Here is a 14,644-nt window from a genome sequence, read left to right as displayed (position 1 = left end):
CATATGATCAAAAATTCGAAATCCCGAATTTGGTGATGTCTTCATGCTCGGATTCTCAACTGGACGTGACAAAACTTAACTTGTGTCATAACAGTCTCAATAATCTAGCACCTGCAAATTCTGCTCAAGGTTTCTCTTTTTTTCTTTTTTTCTTTTTTTTTGGACAAGGTTCTTAAGGCTTCTCAAGTAACCAATTACTGGGCGAACCTTCTCAGACAAACTGGAACGGACAGCAAGTTTATCCGGCAACTCACTTTTTTTTTTTTCTTTTCATGAAAAAGATGACAAAACCTTTGTCCTAGTCACTGGATACATCAGGCTCATCAGCCATTTGATAAAAGCTTTCTCAACTAAGTACTCCCAAAAGTACATTTGAATGAAAATTTTGCAAATAATTGATTTTCCAAGTGTTTTTAATTTCTTGTAAGTAATTTAATTTCTATAAACTGGACCAGAGTAAGCCTATTCAATCGAGCCATGCTTTGTGCCAAAGGAATGGAGCTTTGTGTCATCCTTCATTTCAATTTCATCTGCGCAAAAGTCGTTGCAAGGCCTATTGCCTCATTTAGATGAGATGCATCTGTTCCCTGAAATTGACAATTCAATACAAAAATCAGCAAAAAAATTAGATAAAAACCACTTAAACCTTAAGCACTCTCAAAACCTTCCAAGCCTACAAGCACACTTGTCCGCTATTACAGAACTATCCCTAATTCACCATTAAAATGGTCCCACAACATGTAAGCACCACCATAATTCCTTATTGTTCGGATGCAGAAAGACAACATTTTACGCTTCCAGTTAGGCTCGTCGAGTGCGTCCCTCGCCCTTGCTAGTCTCTAGTTAGCCAGGGGTTGGGACTTCGACGGCAATGGTGGAGCTAGAGATCGAAATATGGGTCCGAGGGCAAGAAGGTCTCGAAAAAGTTAAACGAAACGATTAGGAGACTGTCTAGACATTAAAAGGCCATACCCTTTCCACAGAAGGAAAAAAACACAAAATCAAGCCAACCTAATTCTTCACTATGTAAACAACCAAAGTTGAGCTCACTTAGATCAAGAAACACTAACCTGGCCAGTAGCAAGGCCACCTTTTCCTTTGCCACACCTTCCTTTAAGGGGACCCATAACTGCTGTCAACCACTCTGATACCTCCAATTGCTTGACTTTGTCTCCTGGTACTCCAGCGCACACAACAGCTTTATTTGTTGTTTCATCTGTGCTGAAAACCATGGCAGCCATTCCCTGTCCGTGTACCATAATGATCTCAAGTTATTTTCCACAGATTTAACAAGAAAGTTGAGTTGACAACAATTTAAGTATCTACTTCGTTGTCCCTCAAGTGTTCCATTCACATTTTCTATGACAATTAGACAAATCCATCATCTTGAATTAGACCCTCTTAAAGTTATAACTTGCAACCAATATTAAAATCAACACTTTCCTATTAAAAAAAAAATTTTATACCCAGAAATCCCCCAGGTGGGCCGGCTTCAAAAATAATTTACCAATATCATAACAGATAATCGTCAAGAAATAAATTCAAAGCACTTCATGAGAATGACTATTTTTGAATTGTTCAATTCATGGCGATGGATTCCTGTATTATGTTTGATGGAAAAATAAATGAGGCTCTCAAATTGCATAAGCAGCCAAAGAGAAGAAAGAGTAAAATTCTGATAATGACCTGTTCTATGACTTTCGAAACTGCTTCGCGAACTGCAGCGGTGTCCAAACCAACATTGACATGGGATACACAGAAAGCCTTTCCATCTGAAGCAGCAACTTCAGCCATCTCAGTTGCAACCTTGACAGCTTTCTGTATATTTTGCTCTGCAATCTTCTTTTGTGCCTTTCTCACTTGGTTCTGTTTGGTAGGGGAAGAAACATTGTAGTTTAGAGTACACGAGTAGAGAAGCACAAGAGAAGGGGTATGACCGTATCAGTAACAAAACAGTGAGAAAAGGCAGTAAAAACGAAATTTTTGTTTCGCCTAGCTGAAATACCTGAAGTAGGGCAATCTTGGCCCTGATATCGGCTTTCTTAGCTGCTGGAATTGGTGCCGAGTCCACGCGACTTTTCAAGGAAGCTACTTTCTGTTAAATGGAAAAACCAAAAATAGAAAAACAGACAAATAATGAGTAATATGTTATAAGAAAATTCATTACAGTAACTAAAAGTAAATTTCTAAATCAAGAGAAATAATGTATAAATAAATACAGGGAAAATTGCACTATTATTTACTAAAAGCAAATTCCTCTGGTAAGCAGTATCATGCTCAATAAGCTAGTTACAAGAAACAATTGGTATTTATTTGTTAATTTTTAAACCTCCAAACTTCATGAAATTAACCACTTTTTGTTTCAAAGGTGCTTGTTCTCTAAGTTTCTTTCACATAATTTTATCACTCAAACAATCAACAGAACATGCATGTATGTAGTTATATACGCATAGCAAATCAAGGCGCACCAAGTATGTAGATATGGCACAATTTGAATACGTAATACCACGCACTCGATAAAAAGAACTGATGATCAAGTTAATTGCTTTTCCCGAACTCGGCCAATTTTTTGGAAATCAAATGACACACCTCTGGCACACAGAATGCAACAGAACCAGAAATAAATAAAAAAAAGCTAGAACCCTACCTAAGCTCGAAAAGGGAAGGAAAAATGAAAAAAGCAGGCATAAGTATTTAAAATGGGGTTACTGCAACACTTAAAGGCTAAAGTAGACATATAAAGTTGAATCCTCATTTCCAAATGAAAAAATGGGGGAAAATGAAAGAAAAACTACCTTCTCCAGCAAGCTTCCATCAGCCTTGGATGCTTCAATTACTTCTTGCTCAAGCAAGTCTGCCAATTCAATTGCCGTAAAAGCACCATCAGTTGTGACAGCAGTTATTCTTCGAATTCCCTTGGCAATTCCCTCCTCAGATAAAAGAGCAAAGGCCTTAGCTTCCCGTGTATTTGATATATGGGTCCCTAGATGTATCAAAAAAATAAAGGTCAATAGAAAAACTAATCAATGTTACAAGAACTCATCATCAAGAGAGGACACTAACCTCCACAAAGTTCTGCTGAAATTGATAACCATTCCTTATTATCGGGGTCAGCCAGGAGGTCCTCAACTTTTCGCCCAACAGCCACCACTCTTACTGGGTCAGGATAAACCTACATCAAATGCAAAATTATATGCATCTCACAAGACAAAAATATAGCCGTTGAGAAGATCATGACCTATTTATGTCAACATTCAGCTGCATACCTCTCCAAATACAGCCCGTAAACCATTGATGCGCTTGGCTTCACCCAGGGTTACCTCCTTAGCAAAAACATCTAATTCAGCTTTTATTTGCTCATTCACAATTGACTCTATTTTTCTCAAATGGTCAGGTTCAACCGGCTTGCCTATTCAAGTTCCACTAGCATTTTAGAAAATTTGATAGACACAGATAACCTAATTGGCTTAACTTAATTGCCTAACTTCAAAAGCATTACCATGAGAAAAATCATATCTTAATTTTTCAGGCAGAACAATAGAACCCTTCTGGTCAACATGACTGCCAAGAACTTCCTGCAATGAATAAATGGACATTTTAGGAACTACATGGACAAAACAATTAAGAAAATAAAAAAATATACAAATAAAAAAGAAATTTATCTGGCCATTGGCATTCAAGCATACCCTCAGAGCAAAGTTCAACATGTGTGTGCAGGTATGGTTAGGTGCAATGAGTCTACGCCTGCTATAGTCAACCTGTACCAGAGCACAGCAAGATTTGAACAAGAAAAAACAAATAAGCAGATAAATAATTTTAAACAGATAACGGAAGGCAGAATTACCTTACAAATTACTTTGTCACCCACAGAGAGTTTGCCACTCTCTCCAGAAAAAGAACCAATGTGGAGAACAAAACCTCCAAAAATTTGAACATTGCATACTTGAAATGAGCCACAGGGTCCATCAAGTGATCCAGTATCAAAAATCTATAAGCAAAACAAATTAAATCAGATGCACAAAACCCATAATTACAAAGAACCAATATTGTCTAGAGAGAAGAGAACATAACTTAGTTGTTAGAACCCAAATCCTACTTACATATATACTCCAACCTTCAGCATTAACTTAGTCCATGCACACCTAATGATTTTGATCGAGAATAATACATGATGCAGGCTATAAAAAGAATAAGGAAAAGCACAATCAAGGATCCTAAAAATCTTGAATTATGCTTTAGTTTTACTGTTAGTCCTAGTTTGCATCCCCCAAGCATTCAACCTTTTACTCTTACTTCATGTTTCATTGTAATATAAGCTGCTGGCTTATTTTTATAAAGTCTTATCACATTTTTTTTATACCCAGAAATCCCCCGGGCAGACCCGGCTTCGATACTGGGGTCCCATGCCGAACCCTACAAACTTTGGAAGGCATGAAACTCTAGCAAATAGCTTTGAGGAATCAAAACCCAGACCACATGGGAGCAAACCATAGGCCTGACCGCTCCACTAAACCATCCTTGGTATCAAGTCTTATCTCATTATACAGGTATTCTGATAATTTCCAGATTTGATGAGCAAGCCCAGCACTAGAGACCCACACATCTCTATTTGAGTCTGCTAAACTAGTTAAGCCTTTATTCGGAGTGTGTGCCGATTCAAGAGAATCTTTTAAAGATAAGGAAAAGGAAGTGGGAGCAATTTGAGATAAAGTTAGACTGCTTGCAGCTCTTTGCGCATCCTTGTCAAAACATTTAAAGAATATTCCTTTTAGTATATTCATTCTTGATTTGGGGGAAGGGGGAGGGGGGGTGTTTTCTTCTGAATGCTTACAGGTTTTGGGTTTGGCTGTCCGATGCACTGCTTGTCCATTTTGCTTGTATTTCCTTCAGTTGCATTTCTTGATACAATTTGTGTTTCTTATCAAAATATCCTATGATTGAAGCCTATGGGATCCTATGACTAGAACGCCCCACTTTCCTAATTAACTTTTGAGTGTTACAACCAATTCAAGCCACAATCAACATTCATTCAATCTCCACCAATCCCTTAAAAGGTCTTCTGATAAAGCCTAACTCAACCCACCATCATAACAATAACAGAAACCAAATTCTCAGAATATACTGCCCAAAGCAACAAAGTAGTAGCATTGATTATCATCCCTGTTTGCTTATTTTGAACACAAACCTCAACTCTTTTGTTACATCATAAGAATACTTAGGCCACATCATCAGAAAAATTCCATTAACACTCATGCTACAACCCTAAACCCTAGTACTCAAAGAGGAGACAGACCACATTCACGCTATTCAATTTCTGCAATTTATTACAAGATATCCACCACTGTTGTATATCTATACAAACACTGAGCCACTGGCCAAAAGAAACCCTTATATTTGAGTACTTGTTCAGACAGAAATGTTACTGGCTTACTTTCCACTGACATTTTAATAATTCTAAAGCTCCAACAGTTCTCATCATTTTGCATTCGATGATGTCATTAACGCAAAAGCAAAATCCCGAGACTTCTATATTCAAAATGACAGGTAAAACTAATCAAAAGCATACAATACCTGACCACCTTGCTCAGCATAGAAACTCGTAGACTCCAAAATTATACCAACTTCACTGCCCACAGCAGCACTATCCATAAACTCGGAACCAGTGTAAATTGCTTTTATCGCACTTTCATGGTCCTGAATTGGTAAACAAAAAAGACAAGCAATAATCAACAGGGAATTGGTACATTACTTGTAAATAATGACAAAGTTCTAAAGCTACGCATGCACTTCAAGCCTACTATTTGACAAGATATGGAATGTGAAAAGTTCTATTCTTTCTCAGTTGGAAATTTGCTGAGATTTTGTAATTTTCAGATATGATATAAAACAACTAAAAAATTTGCAGTCTTCCATCCACTTTTTTGTTGGTCCTCGGAAACTCTTGGCAACATTTAAAGTGTGATTTGTGCATATCAAAAGAGTAAATGGCACTGAATAAGAATATAAACAATGAACACCAACCTGGAACCAAATAAATTTAAAGCTGTCATCCGTTGCAGCAACCCCCCTCTTGTGCAGTGAAGCAGTAGCATCAGCATCCATAACAATAGCACCACCAGCTTGCTGAAAGTCAGTTTAAAAACAGAAGGTAGCATGAGCGCACAACCCCCTAAAATGAATGCCTGTTCAGAATAATTATATTATATTTTTATCGTTAAATTTATTACTTGAATCTACAGTGTTTCTTTTTAAGCCACCAGCATCATATACAGAGAGAAAGGTTTAGCCAATAGATGAAGTTGACAGTTGAATGTGGATGTGTAGATGTGGGGGAGAATGTAAAAAAAAACAGTACCTTATTTTGAGCATTCCTTGATCTTTCCCGAGCCTCATCCATAGCATTGTTGAAACCCTCAACATCAACTAGTAATCCCCTTTCCTCTGCCATCAACTGTAGGCAGAAATTATAAGGGAACGGAGCCATGTGCCAAAATATATCCAACAGAACAAAAATGCATTTCCATGTACCTGAGTCAGATCTAATGGAAACCCATATGTGTCCCACAGGACAAAAGCATCCTGCAGCAAGAATACAAACAAAGTAAGCGATAGTAAGGTATAAAGGACAATCTTAAAATATGAGCACTCTTCCTAATCTGTAAGACATAGTCACATAGATATGGAAATGATCCAGCTTAACAGAGAATCTGTGTCTGCTTCTGTATAAAACAGTTGCAACCATCCACTTATTTAGCTAATTATTAAGATCAATGTTGTTGTGTTTTTGTCTCGTCGGAAATTTCTGGAGGAAGCTACAGGTCTGGCCAAGAGCAGTAGGGAGACTGGGCAGTGGGGTAGTTTGGTGTTTTCCTAGTGGGGTACGATTTTGGAAGACAAATAGGACTTGCACAAGACTTTCCTAGTGTGGGAAGGAGTTCTAAAGGGTTTTCCTTGTGTACAAGGGAATAGAATTAGCTAATAGGTAGATTACCTAATTCTATTAGGATTAGGAATCCATATTGTAAGTGGTAAGTCTATGCTCTATAAATAGGCTGCTGCAAGTCTCATAAAAAAATATACGTATAGCTAGAGACTTCTAGGGAAGAAACTCAAAGGAAGACTCGGGTTAGAGACTCAAGGGTGAGTGACTTCAAGGGAAGGGTTTTTCAAGAGGGAAAAACACAAGAGAACTATTTGTGCAAGAGAGAAGAGAGCGGCTGCGAGTTGGGTAGTCTAGGGTTTCAATAAGCTCTTGTACTCTTATTCTATACATAGTGCAGCTGTGATTCTCTAAGGATCACACGGGGACGTAGGCAAAGTTCGCCGAACCTCGATAACAAATCTTGGTGTTCTTTGTGTTTACTTTTGCTGCCATATTGTGTGTTGTTTGCTATATCTGTTTTAACTCTAGAATACATCAAGGACAAGATCACAGGGGGTGTTAATTCACTACAAATGTTCCAACAAACTATTGCATCTGTGATCAAGCAACTAAATCCACTCTTGAGAACCATTTATACATATTGGATAGCATGCCAACGAGTTAGTTTTGAAGGCACGGGTTCAGTGAATACAATTTGTCACTGATTTTTTTGGCCATAAATTCAAACAAGTATAACCTGGCACCACTACAAATCTTTGTTGGGTCCAGCAATGTCTTGATTTATAAAGGACAAGAAAACTTTAGTGAAGGACTTGGATTTCTTGACACATCTGTTGTTAAGAATAAAACTTTTGAACATACTAGATACCAGAAAAGACTGCAACTTCAACAACCACTTGATGCTTAATTGGAGAAATTTTATGAGAACAATTCTAGTCTAGTTAAATTAAAGGTTGGATCAATGAAAAGTTTCTCCTTCTCTTTTGTGAGAACAATTGTCACAACAATGACTTCCCAAAGCATAAGACGTGTAGAAAATAAGTGAAAGGGTACAAACAAAATTCAGAATATACTCACCTGCCCACTAAATGTTTTCCCTTGAACATCCTGAGCAGCCTTCTTAAATTTTTCTATTCCCTGAAAACCAAGCACCCAATCAACTTTGTTGCACATTAAACCCCCCCCCCCCCCCCCCCCCCCAAAAAAAAAATGCATAAATCACTCTACAATGCACTATGCACATGTAAAAAAATAGAAGAATATCGAACATAGGGGGGCATGTGGCCGTTTTGTTCCTTTCCTTTTGGTAATGCAATCCAACAGAACCAACCAGAAAGGAAATTTTTGTAAGCCTTGACACAGTGAAACAAATTGATCAACAAAAAAAAATTCTAAAATTTGAACATTTCTGCATCACAGCAACTGATTGCAGAATTGAAAGAGATAAATCAAATTTTCCCCATATAAATGCTAAGGGGCTTGGATTGCTATAAATTCTGTTCTGCAATTGTACATGATGCTTACAGAGCTAGAATATAAAAAATTCATGCAAATTCCAAATTTCAGTTCATTATCCTAAAAGTCCTGGAAAAAAAAAAAAAAGACAAGCCTATATGGAAATTTATAATATATATACATACCTTAAGTAAAGTCTTGCCAAAAGTTTCTTCCTCCTCTTTGATTTTCTCCCTAATGTCTGCTTCATGTTTTTTTAACTCGGGAAAAACACCACCCATCACTGTCACCAAAATCGGTACAAGCCTGGATTTCACACATTCAGAAGTCATAACAGAGTAAAATTTCCAGATGCAACTTCAATGTTAAAAAGAAGAAAGAAAAGGACAGAATTAAATATTTCAATATTTCATTATATTTGCATTCTTAGTGTCTTACCCACTGAAAAATCCATCTTGAGCTTTTAGGACTTCAGTTCCATACCGAACAGCCCGACGAAGAATACGCCTCAGAACATATTCACGACCCTCATTACCTAACAGTAAGTAACATGTCAGAAGTTACACTCAACATTACTCCAAAAAAGAAGTACAGACAAAATCAAAGTTCTAAAACAAGTTTATATTTTCAAATGTAGCCAATAAAAATGATATAAAAGTCAATATGACCCTCATATAGCAAATATCACAGCAAACTCCAGTTACCCTTAAAACATAAGAGACAAATAAATGTCCAACACAACCCTGTCACAAAAACGCAGTTCTTTGTTTAAACAATGGGAAGCAGACACCACTGACCTCAACTTGAGTGAAGTAAAAGGTAGCAAAATTAGTAAACTATTATCTGTCTACCTGGACGAGACCCATCAGCGATGGCAAATGAAAGAGTTCTTATATGATCTGCAACAACTCTGTAAGCCATGTCAACTTTGTCAACATCATCGAGCCCAACTTTCCCAGAATATGGTGGAGCCCCTGTTGCCTACAAACAGAATGGGGAAAAGGAGAATACAAAAACATAGCAATGTCATTTATTGGATGAAAAATAACAAGCAGTTTGGATACAGACTTTGCTAAAAAAACAAGGCAAAACATATGGAGCAACAAGCTTCAACAAAACCTCAGGAAGAAATTAACTTGAAAACTTCAACTTCAGGTCAACCTCCTGGCGTTCTTTTGACAAGAAACAATATCTATACTATATATAAAAGCACGTAGTCATAAGGCTAATAGTGACCAACCAAAATACTGTTAATGTTTGAGAAGTTAACTTTAGCATGCTGGGTTTAAAACTTAAAATAGGAATAATTCATGAAGTTCAATAATATTATAGATAATGCAACCAATGTGTATCCATGTCATCAATGTTAAGTCACATGGTTACTGCATCATCAAATCAAACACATTTATTTGAAATCTTAATCTAAGCACCATTTGGAAAGGAAGAATCATCTCCCCCCCCCCCCCCTCTTTAAAAGTTAGAAGAAATTAAGCCCCAAAAAAAGTATTAATTTTTCATGGTGAAACAAAAATTCTAAAAACTTTCAGAAGTATAATATTAAATGGTGAGTCGACTTTTTTTATTTATAGCGGATCACAGCTTGCCCATTCAACAAAATCTAACACACCCTTTTGGATCTTCTAGAAGCTTCTAAACTCGTATAACTCTTGTTTTCGTTCGTCTATTCTGTATAGGGGTTCCCCACTCTCTACATAGTTGGATTTGCACACCCTTTTGGAGATCTTTTTTTTTTTTCATAGGACCTTTTGAAGATCTTAAAAATGTTGTTTCTTTTAAGGGACCCAAAAAAAAAAATATAGCATCTTACCTGTTGGATAGCATCAAAGATGGGTATGAACACATCAGTATCATAATTGCTCATCTTATTCTGAAGTACAGAAGTCAACCTTTCGAATCCCATCCCAGTATCAACATGCTTAGCAGGCAGCGGTTTTAGAGAGCCATCACTTTCCCTATTGAACTGTTGGAGAATAATCAAGCAGAAAAGAACAATTCAATGAATCACTAAATTAATTGTTTGCATCAAAAAAACCAGAAAGAGGAGGAATAAAAATAAGTGGCACTTGCAAAGTTATAATTTAAATTTGGATGTTGCGCCAACAGAAACAAACCAATACAAAGCACACTTCGACTCAAAGCAAACTCAAGATCACAATTCCAGTTTTCAATGTCAAATGTCTGGACCTACATATTAAGAATGCCAGTTCATGCATGATGATCAATAAGACATGATGCAGAAGTTATACCTGAATAAAGACAAGGTTCCATATCTCAAGGCAGGTAGGATCATCGTTGTTGACTAATGATGCAGCATCACGGTTACCAATTCTATCATAATGAATCTCGGTGCAAGGACCACAAGGACCAGTATCACCCATCTCCCAAAAATTATCCTATTTTAGGAGGAAAAGGAAAAAACAAAAACACCAATAAACCACTTAATTTAAGGAAACTTTTTTCAAAGAATTATACAAGGTAATTCAACCGAAACGATAATCATCATGAAATTAATAAACGAACAGAAAAAAATGAAATGAGTGTGAGCTTGTTTCAGTTTTTGCATCATCTTCGGGCCAAAGTAATTCAGCAGCACCGGCATCATGTCTATGTAATGTATAGTTGAATAAAACAAATTCTAAGGCTTTTTTATATTTTACCCACCTGCACTTTGGGGTCGATCTTACTTTACCACCTAAAAAAAAATTTCGCTAGTTTACCACCTGAATTAAAAAATTGTTGCAATGTACCACCTTTGGCTCATTTTGTGTAAACTTTTGTTAAAAATAAGGGTGTTTTGATCTTTTTTAAGTTTCTATTGTTAGAATAAAAATGGTTTTTTACATTTTATCCGCTTTGACACAATAAAAACAAACTTGAAAAGACCAAAACACCTTTTTTCCAACAAAAGTTTAGACAGAATAAGCCAGAAGTGGTACATTGCAACAAATTTTTAATTCATGTGATAAATTGGCACAATTTTTTTTTTAGGTGGTGAAGTGAGATCGACTCCAAAGTTCATGTGGGTAAAGTGTAATAAAGCCCAAATTCTAATAAATTTATGGCAGAGAATTTCCAGTCACATGAAAGTTCTTTTCATTGCAAATAAGTAAGAGAACTAAAACTGAAGGAAAGCATACCTTACAGCCAAAAGGCAGTACACGTCCAGGTGGTAAAAACTTAAGCCATATATCTCTAGCTTCATTATCAGGAGCAAGACCAGCCTTCTCATCACCACCAAAATAGGTGGCATAGATTCGATCAGTTGGCAGCTTATAAACCTGCATAGCAATAAGCCAACGATCATAGTAAATTGTCAGCCTTCAAAAAGTTACTGATAACCATGAAACTTTGAATTGGGTCACATCTGCTTGCCTGGGTTAGAAGCTCCCAGGCCCATCCAATAGCTTCTTTCTTGAAATAATCCCCAAAAGACCAATTGCCAAGCATCTCAAAGAAGGTATGGTGGTAAGTGTCTTTCCCTACATCGTCAAGATCATTGTGCTTCCCACCTGCTCTTATACACTTCTGCGTGTTGCATGCTCGAGTCAGCTTGCTTAAAGGAGTGTTTGGGTCTGCTGTCCCCAAAAAAATAGGCTTGAACTGGTTCATACCTATGCATCCGGAACAACATGGTATCAATTCTAATACTCAAATCAAATTAAATGCGATTCTTATTTCTACTTTACATGATATTAATGATTAAACCTCAGAGAAAGAGAAGGTTAAAATATATTAATATTCCATGAACTATTAAGTTTATTTGGCTGCATCGTTAACACTCTGATTAGTTTCTGAGAAAATAAAGGAAAAAATTGAACACAGAAATCTCATCAGTCAACACCCCACAGAAACCCTAAAATTAAAAGAAATTAATACAAAGCACGCTGAACTGCCTGGTTTTCCTTCAAATTCTCGGAAGCCAAACGGAAACAAAGGGAAAAATTCAAAAACTCGCGAAAAAGTAGGACTAACCAGCATTGGCGAAGAGAAGAGTTGGATCGTTGTGAGGCACGACGGGGCTAGACTTCCAGCAGACGTGTTTTTTGTCCTCGAAGAAGCTGATGAACGTGTCCCTCACGCGCTTCGCCGGCCACTCAGCCTCGTGCGATTCAACGCCCGGCATGATGGGAGGAAACGACGACGTTGCGGGTGATGAATAGGAGGCTAGTTTGAAGAAGAACTTGGCGGTGAGGGAGCGATTGGGAGAGAGGGAGTACGAGAGAAATGACGGCGCGAAACAAGTGAGAGTAGCAGAAGAAGGAGGGTAAGGTGTGAGTAGAGAGCGGAAGGCTATTACTCCTCTGTCACGGAATCCACACCTCATTCATTCATTTCTCAATCGGGTTAACGGTAACGCCGGCCTTTTGTCTTGTCGAATATATACCCCATTTACCAGAATGATGCGATTCTCGCCCTACAATTAACCTCTTATTTTTTCTTGACAAACACCCTAGAAATAGAATATTAGAATCAACTTGAAATACACGTTTTTTTTTTTTTATCTTAATCTGTGAAATATGTTATATTCTGTTATATCTTGTACTTTTTTTGTGTGTAGGCCAAGGCGAAGCTTCTAATGATGGATGGAATGTATCATGAATGGACGTTAATTTTCAAAACTTGTTATCTTTATAAAAATCAAATAAAATATTATTTAATTGTAATCAAATAAATTAATAAACAAATTTTTTGTGATAAACATTAGAATTATAATGTTGATAACTAAATAATTTATAATTTAATTGAGTTTTACGTAAATTATCTTCAAATGGTACTTATGAAATTAACATTATAATCATTATATCAAGAGATAATTAGGTTTAGATTTTTCACAAAAAATAGTTTTTAGATGAAGACCGAGAGTGTTTTAAAATTTATAAGAAAACTCTTTTAATTCATAATAATTTATTAGAAAATTATTTTAATTCATAATAAAGTCATTCTCCGATTTGAAGGGTATTTCCCCTTCTAGGGTGTAAAGTGGGCTTTTGTAGAGGCTGTATGTTAGGTTTTAACTCCGCCCAAAATCTCGAAATTAAAACCTAACATAAAACAGTCAAATAATAAAATTAAAATGACTTAATTTAAAACTCTAAATCACTACCGGTCTTAATCTAAAAAATACTCATAAAATAGACTAGATTATAAGTCTCCCTTATAACAATTGCAAGTTGACTCTAACAAAAAATTATTATATAGGATGGTAACGCCACGTGATAGTGTTATGTTATTTAATATATATCTAAATCTCAAACACTATTATTGACTATGTTGCGTTTGTACTTTGATTATGTGCATTTCAAAAATTTTGAATGAGAATAAAATTTTCAATTTCCAATTGTTTGAAATTGAAATTGAAACTTTAAAAATTTTGAATTAGAATTGAAACACTTAATTCTAATCAAATTTGGTTTAAACATAGATGTAAGTATCTAACCTTATGATGCACCCAAATCTTTATCACTTGGGTACAGGGACGGACGCACGTTGGGAGATAGGGGGTCGGGCGACCCCCCAACGCCGGATCTCCTAACCGTGAACCTCTTTTCCCAGTCGCCGGTGACCCCCAAAACCTCTGGACGGCGACCCCTCGACCTCTAGCCGGTGACCTTTCGTTGCCTAGTCGCCCACCACCTGCTTGATGAAAAGCCTCAGTGGCTGCTGGACTTTCTCTCTATTTTCTCTTCTCTTCTCTTCCTCTTTTGGTTTCTCTCCCTTTTTTCTCCTCTGTTTTCTTTCTCTCGGGTAATATGGGGTTTGCCACACACCACTGCCTAACACACACACACACACTGACACACACCACTGAACACACATACACACACCTCACTCCCAACCATTCACAAGCTAGGAAAGCTCACACACACAACACACACACACACACACACGTAATCACAACCTTTTTTTTGTTTTTGTTTTTAATAAATATATGTATATATAACATAAGTTTATATATATACTATAACATAATTAAAATTACTACTAATAAACACAAATATAAATGTAAATAAATAATAATTTAAGTAATTAAATATAAATAAATATAAAGACAAGTAATTATTTTAATAAACAAAATTTTTTTTAAATTTAAAAATTAGGTTATTACATTACATGTAGCTTGTAATATTGTTTATCATTTAATTTTTTATTGTTATTGTAGTCCAAATTTTTTTTTTTTACTTTTACACTATGACCCCCCGGGTTGGAGATCTTGGATCCGTCACTGCTTGGGTATTACAATACTATTTTAAGTAATAAGAATTTGACATTTGATACATATGGTTT

The 14,644-nt window shown here is 36.4% G+C and overlaps 1 protein-coding gene across 1 annotated transcript; it reads right to left on the bottom strand.

Annotated features, from left to right (window-relative positions):
* Nucleotides 1-237: 237 nt before the first annotated feature.
* On the bottom strand, nt 238-12,786 carry ALATS (Alanyl-tRNA synthetase). Its single transcript, XM_086231390.1, has 23 exons — nt 12,332-12,786; nt 11,732-11,970; nt 11,497-11,637; nt 10,606-10,752; nt 10,167-10,319; nt 9,190-9,319; nt 8,777-8,873; nt 8,524-8,644; nt 7,961-8,020; nt 6,529-6,579; nt 6,356-6,451; nt 6,022-6,123; nt 5,572-5,694; nt 3,845-3,988; nt 3,687-3,758; nt 3,500-3,575; nt 3,267-3,409; nt 3,064-3,172; nt 2,796-2,983; nt 2,006-2,095; nt 1,687-1,866; nt 1,071-1,244; nt 238-587 (listed from the first exon to the last, which is right to left on the bottom strand). The coding sequence occupies exons 1-23, from the start codon at nt 12,681-12,683 to the stop codon at nt 516-518; spliced, it is 3,060 nt and encodes a 1,019-aa protein (XP_086087516.1). The 5' UTR covers nt 12,684-12,786; the 3' UTR covers nt 238-515.
* Between the last annotated feature and the right edge of the window lie 1,858 nt (nt 12,787-14,644).

The sequence above is a fragment of the Dryas octopetala genome, chromosome 2 (assembly GCF_963921425.1).
Source record: "Dryas octopetala chromosome 2, drDryOcto1.1, whole genome shotgun sequence".
Classification (NCBI taxonomy): domain Eukaryota; kingdom Viridiplantae; phylum Streptophyta; class Magnoliopsida; order Rosales; family Rosaceae; genus Dryas; species Dryas octopetala.
This window is presented reverse-complemented; position numbering and strand designations above follow the sequence as displayed.